General features: G+C 36.8%; 1 protein-coding gene across 1 annotated transcript in view; it reads right to left on the bottom strand.

Annotated features, from left to right (window-relative positions):
- Nucleotides 1–5,586: 5,586 nt before the first annotated feature.
- Nucleotides 5,587–20,352, bottom strand: part of LOC115224213 (ubiquitin-conjugating enzyme E2-17 kDa) — a 59,708-nt gene continuing 44,942 nt past the window's right edge. The window contains exons 4-6 of the mRNA XM_029794992.2: nt 18,186–18,263; nt 7,939–8,044; nt 5,587–6,767 (exon numbers count right to left, since the gene is read on the bottom strand). Coding sequence (XP_029650852.1) covers nt 6,628–6,767; nt 7,939–8,044; nt 18,186–18,263 — 324 coding nt within the window. The 3' untranslated portion in view covers nt 5,587–6,627. The remainder of the gene's footprint in view (nt 6,768–7,938; nt 8,045–18,185; nt 18,264–20,352) is intronic.

Genomic DNA, 20,352 nt, shown 5'->3' with positions numbered 1-20,352 from the left:
AGAACTCCTACAAATGAGACGAGCTTCCCACTTCTGCTTAAATAGCAGAGGCTCTCATGTCAAGGAACAATCGCAGTCTTTGGTGTCAAGAATCAGACATGGCTGCATCGGTAAGAAGTTTGTTGCCCAATTACATTGTTTCAAGTTTAGTTCTACTGAACACCTTGGGCAAATGCCTATTGTAACCCCAGGCCAACCAAAACCTTATGAGTGGTTCTGATAGAGGGGGAAACTGTAAGAAGCCTGTCGTATATATGTGAGCATGCATGTGTATGTCTGTGTTGACATTGAATGATAGCTGTAAACGAGTGTCACTGTCATACAAGCAGTGTCGTTCATTCCCAATATACTGCAAGGACATGTCTGGTTATTCGGGGAAATATTAGTTTGCATGGAAACAGGAAAGGCATCCACCTGAAGACGTTCTCCTGCAATTAACTTTGTCTCGCCCATGCAAGCATGGAAAAGTAGAAGTTAGAAATAGCAGCTTTCAAAGCCACAACACAGGTCTCCAACCGACATGCTTCTCTCTACCCTCCTACACACACTGACCATCAGAGATATCTAAAGTGTTAGTCATTTATAGCAATGTTTATAATCTTTAGAAGCAACTGCAGTGAAATGAATACAACTAGATTAGTTGGAAGCAGGAGAAATGAGGCCTACACACATAGGACTCTAAATGGTTTTTTTCTTCAGATTGGCAGAAAGACTAATGTATCTGGTGACAACTACAGCTAGATCCAATGCAAAGCTAAATAACAATAATAATTACTACAGAAGTCTTTGAAATGGTTCATTAAAATGAATTGGCAACTTCTAGGATTTTTGAATTTTTTTTTTTTTTTGTTTTGCATGTTGTGTTGTAACTCTGCACAAAATATGCATAATTTATATTTAAAAAAAAAAGAAAAAAAAAGGAAAATCAATCACAGTAAGTCTTCAATAGAAATCATGAAACAAATTTAATGTAAAAAGACAAGTCGTCATTTCAAAGTATGATGATATCAAATACAGATTGATATGTATTTTAGCAATCAAGTCTAATGCAAAGCAAAACACACACGCTAATGATTAAAAAAAAAAAACACACACATTAACAGGATGTCAACAATTAAGATTTTTTAAAAACCAATTAAGAAATCCATAATCGTCAAAACCATACAAATTTGTAAAATTACATATATATATATATATATATATATATATATATATATGTATGTATATATGTATGTATATATGTATATATATATATATGATACACTCTGAAAAGAATGTCAATTTTGTATTAATATATACTCTGAAAAAACTTTTAACTTTTTTTTTAAAATAGCTTGATAAATTTTTAATTTTTCATTAAAAAATTTTCCTCAGCAGACAACAGATCTGTGAACTGCTTTCATAGAATTAGTTAAAAGTAATATTTTTCTTGAAAGTGAACAGACAATAAATACGTTATATACAATAACATTTTTTTTTTTTAACCATTTGGATGTGTATTTTGCTATCAGTTTCCACCCCATTTTCTTTTAGTGTTTTAGTCTCAAATACTTTCAGTACTCGACTCCACGGCCAACCAAAGTTAAGAAATATTCACATTATGCTGAAAAACAAAGCACCTCCCCTCTTTGTAACCCACGAACTAAATTTATCTAGCATCACCAAAACAGGCAGTATCTGCATCTTTTACAATTTCTTTTTTCTTTCTTTGGAATGAACTGGGCTTTATTCAAAGTTTATTACATTAAATTTAATTTTAAAAAAATAAAGTAGAGAAGTCAAAATACAATTGGAGAGAAATGGAGTACATTTGAGAGTTAAGTTAAACATTTATTGAAAATGTATCTTGTATAAGGTTTGAATAATCACGGAGGGGAAACGGAGTAGGGGTGGGGCTTCTGGAATACACAGTGGTGGAGGGTACTGGGTGCTTTACGCTGAACTTCGACTCAAACTGTCACAGAGTTCTGAAAGACATCAATCCAAGCGAGACATCCGATAAAACAACATTTAAAGTTAGACTTTTGGTTGAGAATAGAATTGCATAACCTTCACTCCCAGATTTGAAAGCATTAATAGAGAGAGAGATTAATAAAAAAAAAAAAAAAAAACAGATTTAAATAGTTTCAATTTTTAAAAAAAATATGTAACTCCAGAATACTTGGAAGCTTTTAATTATATAGATCTAGTAGAAATTACAGGCTGAAAAAAGAGGGAAGTTTTGGTAGAATTTAAATATTTATAGATCGGTTACTGACCAAAGTTAGCAAGAAATAGGAAAAAGAAAAAAAGAAAAAAAAAACACTAATCTCTTGTATAGAATTGTTTAAAGGTTAAGTTTAAGACAAGATGCTTCTGTAATAGATTTTCACATACAATCACAACTAGCAGGGGAAAGGAAAAAAAAAAAAAAAACTTGCCCTCACACTAAATAGCAAGAGCTGTAAAGAATTGGATTTAAATCAATTTCTTTTAAAGATACATAGTTTCAAAGTATTGATTTTATTGAAAATTATTGGGCCTGCACCATGAAGGATGTTATTACTAAATTAACCATAGAAAGAAGTTTAGAGAAACCTTATTTTGAGGGGGGGAGGGTATTTAAAAACCCTTTTTATTATAAAAACTTCAGTGAGAGAAGCATTCATATTTGTGATTAAATCCTTGTAAAGTGAGAGAATTACTGTCCAAACTGTTTCTTTTCTTTTTATTTATACAATATACCTTAAGCAATAAAGATAGTCTTTGGAAAATATCAGAACGCTAAAACCTGGATAACTTACAAAACCACATGAAAGAAAGAAAAAGATTGAGGAATCTGTGTAGAATATGCTAGATGAAAACTTCAATACTTTTTTTTTTTATTCCCTAAGTTAAATTAAATCAGTCAAATTAGCAATGTTGGAAATTTGCAGACTGAAGTATTTTGTTTTGTTTTTTTTAAAGAAAAAAGTGATTTAACCCTTTAGCATTTTAATAATAGTCTACTTGTTCTATATGTTCAAATTGGGGCCAGATCTGGGCTCACACCTACCCTACAATGCCATTCTAAAAATAAACAATCTCATATTGAAATCTTGAAGCTGTGAGATAATGCAGAATTAGTTGAAAACAATGTGAATAAATAAGCATTACGTGTGACAAGAGTAACCTGAATGCTAAAAGGGGGGAAAAAGAGAGTTGTAAGATGAGAAATAATAAGTAGCTGCCAAATTGTGACAAATGGTGCTGCTATTAGACATGGCTTAATTGAGTTTTAATTAACGAAATTACTTGGCTCAGAGTCAATTAACAAAAAAAAAAAAAAAGTTTTCTGCTTGGAACAGCACCAGTGAACCAGCTATTGGAAATCCGAGAGATAAGCTTGACAAATGAAGGGAGAAAGAAATAAGGGTCAGGGGGGGAGTCATACCCACAATGCAACAAAACTAAAGTTAGTTCCCTAAAAAAATTTCATTGGAAAGAAGAAAAGACCATCACGTACACAATGCTCCTCTTGATAATTAGGAAGATGAGAAATTTATTAATGAAATTCTAAATACAGTAACAAGCAATAATAATAATGATTTCAAATTTAGGCACAAGGCCAGCAATTTCAAGGAAGGGGGATAAGTCAATTACATCAACCCCAGTATTCAACTGGTACTTATTTTATCAACCCCGAAAGGAAGAAAAGTAAAGTCAACGTTAGGAGAATTCGAACTTGGACAAAGTTGACCTTGGTGGAATTAATAATAACCCTATTATAAGCACAAGGCCCTGGGGGTGGGGGATTGACCGATCACAACAATCCCATTGCTAAACTGATACCCATTTCAAAGACCACTCCAAAAGGATGAAGGCAAAAATCACCAATCTCGGCAGAATTGTTTCTAACAAAAGCAAATAAAGACCAGAAATTTGGGAAAATGGGAAATTGACTCCCAGTACTTTATTTTACTGATCCCGAAGAGATGAACAGCAAAAGTGGACTTGATGGGGATTGAACTTAAAGCACAAAGAATTACAAGAATTACCACAAGGCATTTGTCCAAATGCTCCAACAATTCCCCATCATCATAATAATAATGGTTTTAAATGTTTGGCACAAGGCCAGCAATTTATGTGGAGGAGCAGGCGAGTTGATTACACCAACACCAGTGTTTGACTGGGGCTTCATTTTATTTACCCTGAAAGGATGAAAGGCTTGAGTTAGCCTCAGCAAAATTTGAATTCAGAACATCCACTTCTGGAAGAAATGCCACAAAGCATTTTGTCCAGTTCAGTAAATAATTCTGCCAGCTTACCACCTCAATAATAATGGTTTCAATTTTGGGGTTAGGGCTAGCCATTTTAGGGGGAGGAGGTAAGTTGATTACATTGATCTCCATGCTTAAACGGTACTTATTTATTGACCCCCAAAGGAATAAAAAGTCAGAGCCAACTATGTCAGCATCTGAACTCAGAACATAAAGGAGACAAAATACTAAACATTTTGTCTGACGCATAAACAACTCTGCTAGCTATCTTAATAATAATAACCCTTTCTACTGGAAGCACAAGGCCTCAAATTTGGGGGAAGGGATTAAGTCGATTACACCGACCCCAGTGTGTAACTGGTACTTATTTGATCAACCCCAAAAGGATGAAAGGCAAAGTCAACCTCAGCAGAATTTGAACTCAGAACATAAGGACAGACGAAATACCAATAAGCATTTCGCCCAGCGTGCTAATGATTCTGTCAGCTTGTCGCCTTAATAATAATAATAATGGTGGTGGTGGTTTGAAATTTTGGCACAAAGCCAGCAATTTAGGAAGAGGAGTCTAGTTGATTACATCGACCCCAGTGTTCAACTGGTACTTTATTTTATTGATCCTGAAAGGATGAAAGGTAAAGTTGACCTCAGCAGAATTTGAACTCAGAAAGTAAAGACGGACGACTTTATAATACCACTACAGTTAAATTTTATTCAGAGTGAAGCCCCCTGCCCATTAAAATAATGAAAAAATTTTTTTAATGTATATAATTCAAAACCACAGAATAAAGAAGTATGAAGAAAATAATATTATTAATGTCAGAGGTAGAACTTAAAATCTTCGACTGAAATCCAACCCAGCCCGTGGAAATTGTTGAAGGCCTCAACATGTTTCAGACAAATTCTAGAAGGGGTAGCACCAAGCCTAATGCCAAGTGCACAACGGCAGACCTGAGATTTTGCTAAAAAAAAAAAAAAAAATTGTAAATACAGGATTCACATCCATTAACACACACACACACTGAACATGTTAACATCTCACCCATGTCATTTGCTCACCTCCACTGTTTAACTCTTAATTTCTTTCTGAAAGTTGTGAACCCTCCACAAAGCAATTTGTAAAGATATAGGAGTGAAAGAGAGACAGAGTGTGTAGTGAGTGCATGTGTGTGTGTGTGTGTGTGTGTGTGATGAATAAATAAATATATATTCCAAGAGGTCACCCATTTTCTGCTGGATGCAAACATTATAAATCAAATGAAATAAAATGAAAAAAAAAAAGCCTCAATAATTAAAAATAACCTAATTAAATGTGAGGAAGTCATTTATTTCACAATACAGCCTTTCTTACTGAATCTGATATTTTTTTGAAATTTTTTTTTTTTTTGCCATTTTTTTTTTTCAAACTGAAGTTTACAATTTTTCAGGAATATTCCTGGGACTTTTAACAGCATCTGGTGGGATGAAGAAAACGTGAAGAAGAAGAACTAGGCAATTTAGAAAGGAAGGAAGCAAGAGAAAGAAAGAAAAAGAGAATGACAGAGAGAAGGAGAGAGAGAGAGAGAAAGAAGGTCTATCCAGTTTGGTGTGCCAATTACATTAAGGAAAGAAAGAATTCTTTGGTTGTTTTTCTTTTTTCTTTTTTTAGATTAACCCCCTGATACTTTGAAACACTTGTTGGTTTTGTTTCTTTTTTTTTTTTGTTAGTTCACCCCTCCAATCCTTTTTTGTTTTTGTTTTTTTTTTTTTTTATCCTTCAGAAATACAACAGCTGGACATGTAATGAAAGCAAATAAAGGTCAACAAAAGACAGAATTAAGTGTTTATTGCAGCAATACAACTGTTGGGTAAACAGGTTTTACTGACAAAAGATGGCTTTTGTAACCATGCACATTTTTTTGTTTTTCCTTACCAAGATGAGAATTGAAAGTCAAAGAGAGCCATCAACAGTGCACTACATTCTTAACAGAAGTAACCGTGGTTGCATGAGACATCAGTGGAATCAATGCCAGAACTAAGGGGGGTGAAAATGGCCAACCAAATTACACGATATCTCAAGAAACCACGGCCAAAGACACCAAGACGCTACGCAGTTTTTCTTTTTATTATTTCAAGAAACTTTAGACATGGCTATTCATTCTACTTTACAAAAATTGGATAGTTTTACTCGAGTGAGGCATGTTTGAGAAATATAGATTTGTGTTGAAATGCCACCCAGCCCAACCCTGCGCGTATCTCCGCTGTCAAACAAGCTAGTTCTGAAAGCAGTCATGCCTCCTTTGGCTCATTATCAATGTTGCACGATTTTCCAAATATTTTTTTTTTTTCATTAAATTTTTTTTTTTTGTATTTTGTTTTGTTTTAGATCCCTAAAAAGCGAAGTTTATAAATGTCACATCGCATACTTGGCTGTCCACTCTTTTGCAAGCCTTTCATATTTTTCCTTGTCTGTCTTATAAATTCTGGCTATTTCTGGTACTAGAGGATCATCTGGATTTGGGTCACACAACAGAGAACAGATTGACAACAGTACTGCAAGAGAAGAGGAAGAAAACCTTTAGGAAACAGTACAGAGGGGAGAATAACAGAACAAAAAGAGCAGGGCCAGGGGACGATGAGAAAAAAAGGGGAGGGAGAGAGAGATGCAATTTTATAAAACAATCGTTCTGAAACTACAATAGATACAAATTAAGGGAACTTTTATATGGTCACTAGATTTGCTAAAAATAATAGCCAAATCACACGATACTTTCTTAGTATGGCAGAATATCTTTCCCCGACAGGTTTGCTCAATCTGCTCGGTGCGGCAGCCAAATCACCCTCAAATCCCAGACAATCTTTTAGGGAGGGGGAATGCTGGATAATGTTACCCTAAATGTTTATCTTCATCTTAAGATTGGACAAGAGGATCACAGTTGATGCTGATCTGGAGCTCACCAACAATGGGCATGAAAATCTTGCACCCACAGAACCCTACCTGCCTCAGCTCAGCTCTCACCACTGATTTACAACACATTAAATATGCTATTGTCCCCGTCCCATCAATAGACAGGAACAACAGACACGAACAAAGGATTTTGCCCCCCTAACAGTCAAAACTAATCAACCAGACATGTAATCTGCTTCCCAACTTGGTGGCAGTGAATCTGAAACTGCATTAAAAAAAAAAAAAACTTGTAAATGAAATAATGGGCCCCATGCTACTGCTAGATCTGTGGAGAGAGATGAACTTCTGATGGCTAATATTTTACTAAGAAAAGTAAGATAGTGAACTCAAGGCCTCAAATTTATAGGGGGAGGAAGGGGTCGTAAACCCACTGGTGTATTGGAATTCAACTGAAGACTAATGTGTCTAAAGACCATAAACTTGTCGAGAGAGACTTAATCACTCTCCTGCTTTTACTAGTTTCGGTTACTGAACTGTGCCATGCCAGTCTAATAGTCACCAACTTTTAATTCTTAGTGGTTTCTACTGTCTGACCAGTTCCACACAACCACCTGATACTTCAGTAGTTCAAGTGGAATTCTCTCTGCTGCTACGACATAGACCAGGCCTTTGGATTGAGGTTGAACACGGATTAGCTCCAGACCTGCCATACATTAACACTACCTTTTATACTTCAATTAAAATCATGGTGGGGGAATTAAATTGCAAGTTACTTTACACATGAGGACTTGGAGATAAATAAATGTAAAACTTCACCTTTTGAGATAGTCAATGCTGGTGACCACTGTGAACGTAGTATATCCAAACAGATACTGCCATTACTATTGATATTTGGATGATATATTCTCGTTGTAAAATTTATCTTAAAAAGAAAAAGAGAAAAGAAATTACAACATGAGCAACACACAAACAATTCAGATCCGCTTGTTAAAACAGAAACTTTAGACATCAGATTTCTTACCAACACTTTACATAATGTACAACTGAAGGTTGTACATTAGCTTTACATCTACTTTTCCAAGGTTGCATGGGTCGGACAGGTATCTTCCTGCTCAGCATCTCACCAGGTCACAAAACATGTAACTTTTGCAAGATCGAGCATCTCAAGATCAGTTCTCAGACTTACTACTCGCTGTCTTCTTCCAACACGTTCTTTCCACTTGGTCCTTTTTTTTTTTTTTACCCAGCTATTAACCAAATGCATCACATGTCCATAACACACCCTTCTCTCTCTTCCACTATATATTCAACTTGACATATACCCAGTATTTTCCCTCTGTCATTTTTGCCCACTGACACTAACACATCCATTACAAGATGCTGGTCTCTTTTCTTTCAAGCTTTTGCACATCTTCTGCATCCAATGTCCACATTTTCTTACTATTCTGACAGATTATTATGCTTCCAGGAGCACTTACCTTCACTGCTAATTAATCCCCCAAAATTGCAGAAGCTATCAATTTCCTTTACGGAATCTTCAGAGTATTTGAAGGAATCCCTTTCATGGGAGTTCTTGCTGTTGACAATTGTGCAAGTGCACACAAGGTACACCATTTGGAATTATTACTTATCAAGAAACCCCCCACCAACAGTAGACATTGTTTTCAGGTTTAGACTACAAATCATAATTAAACAAGTAATTACAAGCGTAAATAAGAAAATCTAAATGTTTCTAAAATTCACAAATAGTTGGGGGGAAAAAAAAAATGCTTTAGCTCCTTAGCATTTAAACCAGCCAAATCTGGCTAAAATATTTGGTTTTATGTTCAAACTGGCTGGATTTGGGTTCTTACAATGTCGTCTTAAAATAAACAACCACATAATGAAAATCTTGTAGCTTTGCAATATTGCATGATTAATGTGAAACCATGTGAATAAATAAGCATTGCTTTTGACAGAATAATCTGAATGCTAAAGGGTTACCTTTTGAAACCAGATTTCTATTGAAACGGTCCCCACTTCCAAATTAATTATGTAAATGGTGAAGACTATAGTAAAATTACTGTCATCGTTAAGCTGATGTCTGGAACACTAATATTAAATTTTAATGGGAAGATTCAATTTAGATCCCTTTAAAACAAGTAGCTTGTATTATAGAACCACAAAGGGGCAGTCCCAGGCGATTTGATATCAAAAAGTTTTTAAAAGATGAAATCAGCAACGTACTTCATTCGGGCTGCACTAAGCCCTTAGTCACAACCATCTGATTTAGGGTTCTCTCACTTGGTTTGGTGGACAGAAATTTGTTCAGTGGAAAAATTAAGTTAGCCCAACAGTAAACAGAGGCTTGTAATGGTATTTTGCTTCACAGACACATTTAGGGTACTGACAGCATGTAATGTGGTTTTTAGGTCTCTTGTAATTGAAATTTTTCATGAATCTCCAACATTTGCTGATGAGAATTGTTGTTTAATGATCAAATGAATTACCTGCCCCTGAATTAATATGCAAATGACTGAGCATTCCATACACGGGTACCCCTAACATGATTCTGAGGCAGAATAAACAGGACAGTGTGTGGTAAGGCAGAACCCTTTAAATTATAGCTACAATCCATCCACATGTATAAAGTCAGGTTGTTTGAGAGGAGGGTTATTGTTAACATAACTTTTGCATGGCCAGCAACCAAACTGGCAACCTCATCAAACTTGCTGGGCGAAAAGAGTGATTTTAGCCACCCTACAGGATGAAAAACAAGACCTGTCCAAAAAGCAGATGAACTCCAGGAAGTCGGTGGTCATCCAACATGTACACATTTACATTAAATGTGTGTGTGTGTGTGTTTAGTGGCATGTTCACATTTTGTTGAAATGAGGCATGGAGAAAATAAGTAAGCTTCACCTGAACAACTCTAAAGTTAACAGCAGTAGACCAAGAGAGGTAACTAGTGCAGATGGTGACACAGTCATGCTAGTAGGGGAAGCAATGATGCAGGGTAGATATCATCTGGAACTAAGTTTTATAGCACGGAATGCAAAATTTGGAAACTGTTTCAACCACTTTGCATTCTCAGTTGTCCTGGTTTTGTTCTTGCAATTGAGGATATTAATGTATGGGAATGGATCTGATGTGCAGTTTGTTAGCACATGGCTGAAGCTCATTGACACTACATGCAGCAGTGAGGAAATCACACAACTACAACAATAGATAAGTACCACTTCAGTTAGATGGAGGAAGACGTAAGCATACAAGTGGGGGCAGTTGTGATCCTCTTGTCCCCTTCATAGATGCATCCTCTGTTGAAGTGAAAGGTGTTCATCCTTTGATCAATGAAGAAGACAATGACTTCAACCATGACCCAAGGCATCATCTTTCTGTCTTTGGCAGCATTAACCCTTTGGACATTCAGATTAGTCAAATGTAATGCTTCTTTATTGACATTGTCTTGAAATGCTCGTGCATCATCTTGTGGCTTTGAGGAGGCCAAATCTGGCTGATTTAAATATAAAACAAGAAAACTATTTGGGCCAGACATGGCCAGTTTAAATGCTAAAAGGGTTTAAGATTTATTCTGCCAAGACGATTATTTGGTTTGTTAACCAAACCCCATCTTCAGAGCCGAAAGATTTAATATTCACCCCTTTCACAACATCTCAAGTAGTCTAATCTTCAATCATCAAAATCACTAAAGTCTTTTTTCTAAATGTCTACATTGAGACAATAGACTGGATTAAAAAAACAAAACAAACAAAAACACTTCATTTTCTAAACGAAGCATGTTACTATTGTTACTTTGGAAATAAATGCTCCTCGTTTAAATTCAGTCAGTATGGACACCTCCAGGAATGAAAACACCTGACAATCACCAGAGACTGAACCAATTAATTCTAAGTGTACATAACTTATTTTTTTCTTTTCCTTTTTTACACACCTAAAATGAGTCAACAAAATAATTACAATAGGCAAAGGTGTGGCTATGGGTAATAAGTTTATTTCCCAACCACATGGTTTTAGGTTCAGCCCCACTGCATGGCACCTTCGGCAAGTGTCTTCTACTATAGTTCTGGGACCAAAGCACAGGTGTTTTCTTGTTTTGGCCATGTAATGCTGAGAAGAAACTTCATCCTGTGCAAGCATAGAAAAGTGGGCATTAAAATGATCTTAATTTATCCCAGACATTTAGGCCCTTCTCCATCTGTTGTTTCCTTTAGTTCTTCAGTTTTATCAGTAATTTGTTTCGTACAGGAATACCACCAAGTAGCTGAAATATTCTTTGCTGGTTCACTAATTTTATGTTTCCCAACAAAAACTTTTTCAAATGTTTAAAAAAGTCTAATTCTCATTTTTCTATGCAACGAGTCATAAATGTAAATATCTTTTAAACATCACTTCCTGTTTTATTTTCCCTTTTGCTCTTAGCCACATCACAACAGTTTGTTTTTTTACAACTCCAGGACATACCACATACACAGCTATAGTCAAGAATTAAGCAAACATTCAGCATCATTTGCATCATATGTTATTCTACAAACTATGTAACATAAAAAAAAAGAAAAACATTTTCTTAGCTTATCTAAAAACTTCTGTATACACGATTTAGACAACTGATAAACTAAGGAATACCCTGTTTAAGAAGTCCACTTAGCAACTGTGGGATTTAGGGTTCAGCACCATTGCATGCCACCTTGGACAGCCCTGGGTAGATTCATGCATTAGTCAGTTGATTTGTTGGGTGGAAACTGTTAAAGTTATTTACACATGTATAAAAAGGGTCCATCTGTCATCTAACACTTGACAACCTGCACTTGTTTAAGTCCCTATAACTTAGTGGCTGGACAAAAGAACTGATAGGAATAAGTACCAAACATAATACTAGGGTTGATTCGAACTACTAAACCCTTCATGACCACACCAATGACTAAAACAAGCAAAAAAATAAATAATGGTGATATGCCATGCTTGAGAAGACCCATGAAGCATAGTGAAATCATAGCTGTGGTCGCCACATAAAAAGCACCTTTCAAGCTTTGGGCCTCACAGAGGCAATGTGGCCGATGTCACATAACTAGCACCCGTGTCGGTGGCACGTAAAAAGCACCTTCTGTATGCTGGGCCTCATGGTGTTATCAAGCACCTGCAGAAAAACAGTTTAGCCCCCAAGGACATTCATGCTGACATGGTTGCTACATTAGAGGATTATGCTCCAGCCTTATCAACAGTGCAAAAGCGGGCAAATGAATTTAGGAAGGGAAGAGAGGATCTTGAAGATACTTCAAGGTAATGGATGACAGGCAACTGCCACCACCAAGGAAATCATTGATCATGTTCACCACATGGTAATGGACGACAGGCAACTGACTATAAATCAAAGAGCCAATGCTATTAGCAGATCTCATGAGAGAGTTGAAAATATTCTGCACCAGGAACATATGATGACGGTTCCTGCTCGGTGGGTGCCACGTCTTCTGACACCTGATCACATCACAGGAAAATTGGACATTGTTTGAAGCCAATCAAGCTGGCTTCCTTAAACGTTTCCTAACCCAAGATGAGTGGTAGGCTTGTTACTTTGAGCCAGAGACAAAGAAGCAATCCATGCAATGGGAACACCTCTCCTCACCTGCTCTAAAGGCCAAAGTCATTTCATCTGCAGGGAAGGTGATGACCTCAGCTTTTTTGGGGTAGTGTTTATTGACTATCTTCAAAAGGACCGTACCATCAATGATGGTATGGTCATACCAGCTTACTGAGGCAGTTCAAGATCAAATGCCTGGGAGAACTGATGAAAGGGGTCTCGTTTCATCAACACAAGTCCTTGCTTTCAATGGTTGCTGTGTGGGATGACAGCTTTGAACTGGTTGATAACCATCCATACCCTCCTGGTTTGGCCCCTCAGCTGACTATCATCTGTTCCCCAACATGAAAGAAACGCTTAGCTGGGACCCAGTATCACAGTGATGATGACATCTGCTGTTGATGATTTTTTTTGACCAACAGGATGAAAGCTACTTCACCAATGGGATCCGAGCACTGCAACACCGATGGGAGAAGTGTGTGGACCACAAGCGGGGGACTATGTTGAAAAATAGATCTCATTTGGTCACATTCCATGAGAGCATCTTAAGTCGGCCTATGAAATTAAAGCCAACCCTTGCGTATTACATATATAATGCAAATGTGATTATTACATTGTATTTCTACTTTTATTACAATGTAATACATATAGTCCAACTCAAAATTTAAAAATTTATTTTTTATGAGCAGCCCAGTCCAAATGACCCACAGTACAGTACTGGTCCACAGGCCAGTGGTTGGGACCACTGGTTTAAGGGGCATTTCTACAAACACACTATTGCTCAAGTAGTGTCAATGTAAGGATAAATTTGAAAGAGAGTTAATTTAGATCACAGTGGCAAACTTAGTCAGATTGTTGACATGAAAGGGGTTACAGAAACAACAACAGTTGAAGTTCTTAATGCTCAACCAGGATTTAAAAAAAAGGACCAATATGCAATAAGGTCTTGTCAGGTACAGAGTTAATCTCCAGGTCTGTAATGCTAAGATGTTAGCAGCTTCATGTCCAACAAACCTTAGTCTAGCCTTGCTACCTAAAAATTCAGTACCATCATTAGCAGAGCTGCAAAGACAGCTATTCAGCTCCCACTATTCCAGTGTCATGCACTGCTGCCAAAACTTGTAACCATCTAAAATTTAGTATAAAAAGTGCATTATATAAACTTACAGTCCACATACTTCTAGAGGGCATCTCTCTATGCCTTGGATAGATGTAAAAATATTGCAAGGGATAATGTGACTTGGAAAATGTGGAGAATAGAATTAAACCAACACTAAATTCAATTTTCAAACCTGCAATTTTATATTCAAGTAAAACTGTAAACAGCAATTACAGCATGGAAGACTCGCATAAACCATACAAAAACACACAAAGATGTTAATTTAAACACTATTTGGTGTCAAAATTTATGTTGCGCCAATTGTGACCTGATCAAGGACAAGATGCAGTGGAACTGCATCACTGATTAGGTCGCAGTTGGTGAGAAGAAAATTTTGATGCCAAATAATGTTTAAGTGAAAAGTCTTTGCCTGTATTTTTGAATGGTTAATGTGTTTTCGATGCTGTAATTGTTTATTAGTTACAAACACAGAGAGCAAATCACTTTGCCTGGCAAGTACAACTCTGTAACTGTAGAGTTCGCTCCCTTCTCTCCTTCAAACCTGAACCAAGTGCAGACAGAGCAGAATGAAGATAGATTATAAAAGGGGGAAATCTCAACTACCAGACATGGTATTTATATCCAAGAAACTTAACAGCAGTCAACCTAGATCTAGGAATTCCACACGGGGTAGAGAATCCACTGTAAAATTAGCAGGGAGTGGAGTTCAACATCTCATGCATGAAAGAAAAAAAACCAGCCTGAAATAGCTTGGGAGCTTATTTCACACTTACTTAATTCTAGGGGGAGAAAAAAAACAACTCAGTGGACTGCAGGCGACTCTGAGGGACATATTGTCATGACAACTGATAAGTCATTTGCTGGTTTACAATTGTGAGCGAAAATTGTACATTGATCAGTTTAGATTAATCTTGCTAGCATAGAGAAGGTTAATAAGAGGCAACTCAGTATTAAGTGAAATAAATAAGGATATTTCGTAGCAGATAGCTTGATGCTTTCAGCACATCTGCAACACACCATTTCATTGCCACCTGTCAGTCTATACACTGTTTAAATGGCTTTAATTATTTCTTGTAACCCTACTGAGGCATTCAATAAGTGGAATCAGCCAACTAGAACTGAAGAAATCATAAGTCGTTCAATGCCAACACAAATTGTACAGGACACCAGTAGAATGTCACTGAAAGACAAATCAGGATTTCTATTCTAAGACCCAAACCATTATAGAGACCAATACCACGACATTTTGCAAAACCATGTGCCAAAAACTGTAACAGCATTGCACCATGCAAAAACGTACTCAGTCACAACACTGCATTAGCTACAAGTTGCAGCAATATCAACCAGACTGCATTATATACAACCTGCTACAAATCATCACCGAAACAATGGAATAGGCAAAATTGAAGCATAATTTTCATATCATGTGTACACACACACACATTTAGAACGACATTGAAGCACCAAGCCCCCAATACTATAAGGAGTGCCTGTATCATCACGATTTGTTATAATGTTCATGTTGTTATGGTTGCGTAAGTTAAACTAAATAGGTTTAAGCTGATTTGCCAACTCTCACCTGCTTCTCAAAGTTAATTACTCCAAGTTCTTTGAACACATTTTCACAGAATGTTGCAAACACCACCACCACCCCTCGTGGGACTGTGGAATTTGCTTGCAATTAGAACACTATGTCAAAACATGAACGCACACACACACAAATAAATAACAGGCTTTTTTCAGTTTCCATCAATCAAATCTGCTCAGGAGCTATAGAGGATATTTGCCCAAGGAACCCCACAATGGGATGAACTCAAAAACTACACAGTTAGGAAGCAAATAGCCATGTCTGCACTCCTACACAGACATCATCTTTTTGTGTGTATATGTGTGCGTGCATGCATGCGCACAGTTAAAAACGAAGCTATTACAGTAACCCTTTTTTTGTTATTCTATTTCTATGGAGATAGATTACCTTTATTTCAACTGGTTTTTAAAATAAGGAAAAAATTTTTTAATAAATGCCATTATTAAGATGGAGTTTGGAAAAATAAATATGAAATTTTGACGGGAGATGTTAATTTAGATCACTTTGAAACAGGAAGTCTGCATCGCTGCTTCAGGGGCAGTTCCAAGCAGGTTGGTTATTTACTTTATTGTGTTAATTAAAGACACCAATCATCTGAACCAGATATTTTGCTCTTTGTTCATTGGTTCTTTATAAATCCTTTACATGTGAAGTATTTCTTATCTGAGAAGCACTAATTATATAACACAAGCTCTGCAAATTAACAAATTATTTTACTGCCAAATTGTGCAATTACAGTTCCTTCGACGACCAAGACACGACTGGCTGCAACAGAAATATGACATTTCACTTCATTTTCTTTCTTCCAATATCTTTTTGGTTTTAATTCAACTGTTAGCCAGCACTAAGTCACTAGTGTCATGTAGGTAGTAAAAAGTCCTGGCGCCACATAAAAAGTACTTGGTATTCACTGCACAGTGGCTGGTATTATGAAGAGCATCCAACTGTAGAAATGAAACCAAAAACAGACTATGGAACAGGGTGTAGCTCCTGCCAAACCATCCAAACCCACGTCGGTATGGAAATCAGACAAATGATGATGTAAAACCAAGCTACTGTTTTAGTGTGCTAATTAGATCTAAGTATGGGATATTTCAGGTATCTCCTCTACACCAAGATACCTGTTTGTGCTTTGTGTCTTCATCATCATCATCATCGTTCAACGTCCACTTTCCATGCTGGCATGGGTTGGACAGACTGACAGAGGCCTGGCAAGCCAGGAGGCTGCACCAGACTCCAGTCTGGTAATGTTTCTACAGCTGGATGCCCTTCCCAACGCCAACCACTCCGAGAGTTTAGTAGGTGCTTTTTACACACCGCTGGCACTGGCCTCAACCATGCTCAAATGGTGCTTTTTTTCATCTCTCTAACCACCTCCCTCAATACTATTCTCCATTCAGTTGAGGGGTCTTGTCTTGCAAGTCACTCAGCAACTGTACTGGTGCTATGTAAAAAGCACCCTACTCCTCCCTGTCAAACCATCCAGCCAGGGAAACGGGTGTTAAATGATGATGATGATAATCATCATTTTCCATCCATTACTTTTCTCTACTGATATCAGCTGGACAAGATTTCTTGAAATATTCTTTGGCTAATTGCCCTTCTTGATACCAACCTTTGTTTTTAAGTAAGGTAATATTGTCCCACATCTTTGCAGGTCAAACTACTGCTAGATATTTCGTTTATGGGAGAACCTAAAAACATGTGAACACACACACAATGGACTTCCTTACAGTTTCCATCTACAAAATCAAATGCTTCTTTCAGACATTTCATTACCACTGCACTGAGTTAATTCATACAAAACAGATTGTATGAGCTGCTAAACACACACACACACACACTAAATAGCAGATACTTAAAATTACCCTTAATTCCCTTTAACCAAAATGCTCAAATGTGCCACTTTAATAAATTGTTGCATAAATACAAGAGCCCCAAGTGAGAGCCAGCAAATCTTGTTTGGTTGAAAGCGCAGTACTTAACTAAATGAATTATTTAGAAGATGAATAAAAGGTTGTTGCAAAAATTACTGTTTTTCTTAATTTTAAACTGATACTAACAATTTAACTGCATTTGACAGTTTTCCTTGCTAGCACGAGGCAGAGAGTTCGATAAGATCCAACAAGTTGGATCTTATTGAACTGATGTGCTTCAACGTCTACCTTGGCATGGTTTCTACAACTTGATGTCCTTCTTCACACCAAGCACTTTATGCAGTGTACGGATGGTGGGGGCTGCTGGTGTTATGCAGCAACTAGTGAAGTTTTCATGTAACTGGCAAGACTGGAGAACTTTCTCAAAAGAGTGGGGTTCTTTATGTTAGATGTTGAGAGGATAAAATATGAAAAACAGGACGGGAACAGGAGATACATGACTACTTTACCAGCTTACTCCTCCTCCTCCTCCTACTGCTGCTGCTCTCTGAAACTACAGCCATTTTCCTAACATTTCACATCTCAATACCCTACAAAAGGAAACCCTCAACAACAGCAGCTTCAGGGAACTCCAGAATTTTCTGCTAACGGAATAGACTTCTTTTATGCATGTAGATTCTATAGCTATTAATTTGATTAAACCAAGATGTATATTGCTTTAAATCAATTGTTTTTGCACCGATGTTACATTAAAAATGCAAACGTTCTAAGTCATTTCTAATAAGCACAAGATTCCAGTCGTGATTCCATCAATTTGTTCACCAGAGCCTGAAACTAATTCTGTCAGAGTCTACATAAACCAGCAAAGGCAAAAAGCACTTCCATTAAGTCTTAAGTACTCACCTTTGGAGGCTTGAATGGGTAATCCGAAGGAAAATGAATTGTCAAAAAAAATACCCCACCTTGGTACGGACTATCTGGCTGCAAAAGAGAAAAATTACAGTTGGTCACATCATTTGGCATTGAACAGAACTGGCTCTCATGCACACACACACGACTATCTACCTTAGATGTCATTCCACAGAGGGAGAAGTAATCTAAGTAGCAATGATAAAGGGGGAAATCTTCTGAAATGAAAAGAATAAATTAAAAAGATTAGCGATAGTTTTTCAGTTGTCAAAATTAAGAAATCTTTGGTTCTTTGATCCCCCATTACCTTCCACAGAACAATGTTTGAACTCTTCTGTTCCTAAAACTATATTTCAGATGGAACTTACAGTGCTACTAACCACAAATTATGTTAGATTGTAACTGGGTAGAGACAACCCCTACTTTTAATGCAAAAGCCTCTAAACAGTTGTTAATTTTGAATAATATGGTGAAATTTCCAAACTTGTTACTCCCTAATATATCCTAATATCACACTGAAGTTCACAATTCCTAAACATTAGTAAAGTCAGAATAACAAGATTACTTCCTTTCACCAATTACCTCAGAGATCATCAGAGCCACTCAACATGGCCTCCTCTAGATTAACAAGACAAAAGTCTGGGCTCAGGCAAGTTGGGACAGAAATTATTAGATGACAACTGAGAAGATGGTAATAAGTATGACTGTGTGCTCAATAAGTTCACTCTGCAACTCCATGGCTTTGAGTTCAAATCTACTATACATCCTTAATGTCAGTAAAAATTTGTAGAGAGAAATTCCATGGAAACCCACCATAGAGGCCCCTGTTCTTCTAAGTTGGTAGACTTCCCCTGTCTCCCTGTCTTGATCCTTGTGATGCCTTTAACAGAGTCCACTCTGTTGCAGGAATTTAGGTCAAGTCTGCAGTCTGAGGATAACTTCTTTCCATCGGTCTCAGCCATTCTGAATAGGATTGTGGAAACTACCCTTCCTTGTCTGACCAAACCATTAAAAAAAATAAAATTAAAAAATGGACCCAAGTGTTACTTGCAAAGACAAAATTGCAAATTTAGATGAGGGCTGTTACTTCCATTCTATAAATGAATTAGTACCTTTAGATGGATCAGAGAAGCAGAATTGAGGCTGTACCAGAGGAAATATCTTAAACAGTTGGCTTGAATATCATTATATTCAGTTTCAAGCCCCACTGATGTCTTGAACTTGCCCTTTCATCTAGCCCAGTGTTAAAATATAGAGACCAATCCAATCTATTATAAACCACCACCCATGAATTTGAAGCATTCTGTCAACCCTTCTCTTTATTTCTAATGAAAGTAGGTTTCGGGAGGGTTTCATTAAAATTTCTCTTACTTTATACACTGATATGTTTTAAGTTATGTTGACAACTGAAATCTCTTTGATATCACAATATCATCCAGGTTTTAATTTAACTAACATTTTAGTTTGGGTAGTCACGGGTGCATTGCTATTAAAAGAGTTAATTTAAAAACCATAATTAACAACATATATATATATATACATGTATATATCTCAATTTCTTATATTTCTTATGTTCAGTTTCAAACTACACAAAAATCAAACTCCTGAAATCCAAAAAGCTTCATCATAAACCAGTTTCCTCCTTAATGAGGTTTACCTGTAATCCAGTGCACCTTTTTATTAGTCTATGCCGTTCACATAAAACCCATGTCGGTCACAGTACTTTCAAGCAAAGACATGCCTGATACCGCTGCAGTTACACTGCACACCATCAAACAGACTGCAATGTGAGAGGATAAATGAAAGGTAAGACAGCTGAAGTGAGGTGTGACAGTGAGACCCAACAGATAATTACTCCTAATCCTCATCAATTTACAGTAATGAGTTACTAAGTGGAGTTTGTGATAATGACTAGAGTGTAAAAGAAGACAACATGCCATGCAGACCTCTAAACTTAAGCACTCTTTCACAAGTATGTCTCACTGTTCAGCCACTTGAGTGGTTGACGTAGCAACAATAGCTTACCTTTCTACCAGCGGGTTATGTGTATCTAAGGTGTCAAAAAAGCCATCTCCACACGGTGAGCTAGAGTCTATTAAACAGTAGTTTACAGGGGGTTCCAAACTTTGAAACACTCTGGAATCTGAAACAAGCATTTTAA

Source organism: Octopus sinensis, linkage group LG25 (assembly GCF_006345805.1).
Source record: "Octopus sinensis linkage group LG25, ASM634580v1, whole genome shotgun sequence".
Lineage (NCBI taxonomy): Eukaryota > Metazoa > Mollusca > Cephalopoda > Octopoda > Octopodidae > Octopus > Octopus sinensis.
The sequence above is the reverse complement of the archived record's forward strand: the minus strand, read 5'-3'. Positions and strand labels throughout refer to the sequence as shown.